The sequence below is a fragment of the Myotis lucifugus genome, unplaced genomic scaffold (assembly GCF_000147115.1).
Source record: "Myotis lucifugus unplaced genomic scaffold, Myoluc2.0 scaffold_164, whole genome shotgun sequence".
NCBI lineage: Eukaryota > Metazoa > Chordata > Mammalia > Chiroptera > Vespertilionidae > Myotis > Myotis lucifugus.
In genome coordinates, this window is record NW_005871212.1 from 1,392,385 (window position 1) to 1,395,595 (window position 3,211).

General features: G+C 52.3%; 1 protein-coding gene across 1 annotated transcript in view; it reads right to left on the minus strand.

The window, feature by feature from the left end:
• Positions 1-6: 6 nt before the first annotated feature.
• WTIP (WT1 interacting protein) overlaps positions 7-3,211 on the minus strand; it is a 25,226-nt gene continuing 22,021 nt past the window's right edge. Inside the window, 3 exon segments of the mRNA XM_014461944.2 lie at positions 7-66; positions 68-156; positions 159-180. Coding sequence (XP_014317430.2) covers positions 40-66; positions 68-156; positions 159-180 — 138 coding nt within the window. The 3' untranslated portion in view covers positions 7-39.

Consider the following 3,211-nt stretch of genomic DNA (forward strand, 5'->3'; position numbering starts at 1 on the left):
CACACACACGGCCCCAGGGGTCGGGGCTCCTGCTCCAGCTCAGAGCTCCGTGACATGCACAGCAGGGTGAGGGCAGTGGCCCAAGCCGGAGGCGCCTGAGGTGGCAGCGGCGGCACAGCAGGTGGCCCTCCAGCGGGTAGCAGCGGCGTCCATCCTCCCGCTCAGCTGAAGCCCGCAGTCCTAGGGAAGAACACAGCCCCACCCCAGGGTGAGTAGACAGGGGGGCCATACTGGCACCTCAGGGTAATGGGGTGAGGGGCAGATTGGCAGGGCTCTGTCAAACTTCCAGCGGACTCTGGCTTTTATTCTTAAGGTGGGGGATCAGGAGCCCAGTGTGGGACAAAGAACTGGGAGCCTCTTGAAGGAGGACACAGTGGAGTCTCAAGAGAGGGCTGGACAGTAAATGCGGGCTCGGGCATAAAAATGAGATTGATCTTCACAAAACAGATTACATCTCCCCAGGAGCACAGAAAACTAGAAAAGAGAAGAGGGCAAACAGCTTGAGCCACGAAGGCTCCAATATAGAGAAGAGCGAGCCCTGGCCGGTGTGGCTCAGTTGGTTGAGCATCTCCCATGCACCGAAAGGTCGCCAGTTCAATTCCAGGCAGGGTGCGTGCCCAGGTTGCAGGCTCAATCCCTAGTCAGGGCTGCATGCAGGAGGCAGCCGACTGATGTTCCTCTCACATAGATGTTTCTCTTTCTCCCTTCCTCTCTCTGTAAAATCTATTTATTGTTTTATTTTTAAAATATATTTTTATTGATTTCAGAGAGGAAGAGAGGGAGAGACAGAAACATCAATGATGAGAGAGAATCACTGATCGGCTGCCTCCTGCATGGCCCACACTGAGGATCAAGCCTGCAACCCGGGCATGTACCCTGACCACGAATGAAACCGTGACCTCCTAGTTCATAGGTTGACACTCTATCACTGAGCCATGCCAGCCGGGCTCTCTAAAATCAATTTAGAAAGAAATAAAAAGAAAAAGAGATTTGAGGGGAAAACAAAAGGGAAGAAAACCAAAAATGAATGAAATGGTCCTAAGGGCACTGTGACAAGTCAAGAAGGGACTAGTCAGCATGTAGAGAGCTGCTGAGAGGTCAGGGCAGTGACAACTGAGAAGTGTCTCCTGGATCCTAACACGGGGGGGGGGGGGGGGGCGCCACTGGTGATCTTGGGAAGGAGAGGTTATCAAATGCCTGGGCCAGTGGCCTTAAGAGAGAATGGAAGAGAAAAACTGGTGATATCAAGTAAACAAGTTCGGCTTTAAGTCCTTCATCTTACCATTTTATCTCTGTGCTGTACTTTATAGGCTAATTTTGTTTGTTTAACAAGTTATGTGATTGGTATGTGACCTCTGTAAAAAAATGGCAGGAAGTGTGAGGGGCAGCCATGGAGGCTGTCAGACAGTGGGACACCGGGCAAGACCAAGTGGACTTTTTCCTTCCTTTTGCCTCCTACCTCAAGGAGGCGCCTTTGGTCACTCTCTCACTGCATCCAGAGCTGAACTCCTGCCTCGAACATTTGACACTTGTTACCCAAAGGCCCTGAGACCAACACCTGCCCTGCCCCACAGAAGTAATGGAGCTAGAGGACTGCGATGGAGCCTCACGTTCCAAACCACGCATGTTTCAAGTGTCCTCCCTCCCCCCACCCGTCCTGACATAGCCCCCTGATGGGTCCTGCTATTGATTAACACACCAGAGAGGGGAGGAGAAAGGGGGCCTAGAGACCCTAGCTCCCATCTACAGGTCTCACAATCCTGAGGATCTGAGTGTGGACCACCCACAGCTTGGCTTGCTCCTTACCCTAGGGATTGTGCTTAGGGATCCCAAGGGACACCACCGTATCCAGGACCGCAGAGCAGAATGCCGTTACTGTTGAGGGGGATCCATGCCCCTCTTCTGACCATGATCCTCCTTCCCTGTTCCCCACTCAGGATTCCTGTTCCCACTGGACCACCTGCCCCCACCAGGGCAACCTGGTTCCAAATGGACCTTTAATGACTGAAGATTTCTCCCTCACACTCCCTCCTGCTCTTCCCGGGGCTCTGAAACCCAACTGCTCCTCCAGGTTTTCTCCTACCTCCTCATTCACTCACTCTTGGCCTCCCCATGTAGCTGCTTTGCCTTCATGCATCTCCCAAACATGGCTGCTCTTTGGGACATCACGAGCCCCGCTCCTTCCTGGAGCCCTCGGTTCCTCCCCTGGCTTCAGCAGCCATCTGTAGGCCCAGGATGGGGCTGTTGCTTCAGGCCATGATAGGGACAAGGACTGGACTCCCCATCCTACTTTTAATAATGAAAAGCCAGGCAAAATACATGCAAAATGGATTCTCAGACCCTAGGCCACAGGCAAGGCAGGTCGGTGATCTCCGAGAGAAGGGAACTACTCTCCAGGCTGCACAGAGAGCCCTCTAGTCCCCTTGGCTGAGGACTCCGAAGCCGAGGTGTCTGGTAACCACAGGGCAGAGCACCAGAGAGGAAAGGGCTGTATACGCCATGACTCCGATTCCTGTGCCTGTAGTCAGAGGCTTTGAACTCCAGCACATCTACCTGCTGCCTGCACATCTCTATCCAGGTGTCTCCAGCTGCCAAAAATAAGAGCATCTTATCCCCTCCCCCTCTCACCTTCCTGGGGTCCTAATGGACACCTCCCAACCCCCAAACTCCCACATCCAATCACTGACCAATTCCAGCCCTTTCTACTGCCTAACCATCACTCAGCTCAATTTACTTCCCTGAACCCAGGACCACCCCCCTGACTCCACCAGCCTCTTCAGAGAAGCCCAGCCCCTGTCCCTCTTCCTCCCTTCATTCTCTGCATGGTGCTGAGTGCCCTTTCTAAAACCCAAAAGCCATCCTGTAACTTTTTTTAAAAATGTCTTTATTGATTAAGTTATTACATATGTGCTGTCACCCTTTTTGATCATTCTCCATTGCCCAGGTAAGTCCACACTTCTTAGCTCACGTAGCCTTTTGTCCCCAGCTCCTGCCAACTTCTCTAGTGACACAAACACACCCATCTTCACACCTAAGCACATTCTGCTTCGACTGCCTGAAAATGCCTTCTCATTACATCCTTGGCTTATTCACCTTTCAAACCTTCCAGAAATCTTTCCCTCCAAGACCTCCTACCCACTACAAAAACTCCCCTTGTTAGCAATGATGACCTGTAGATACTGCCAGAATACCTGTCTCTCCCATGGGAGTA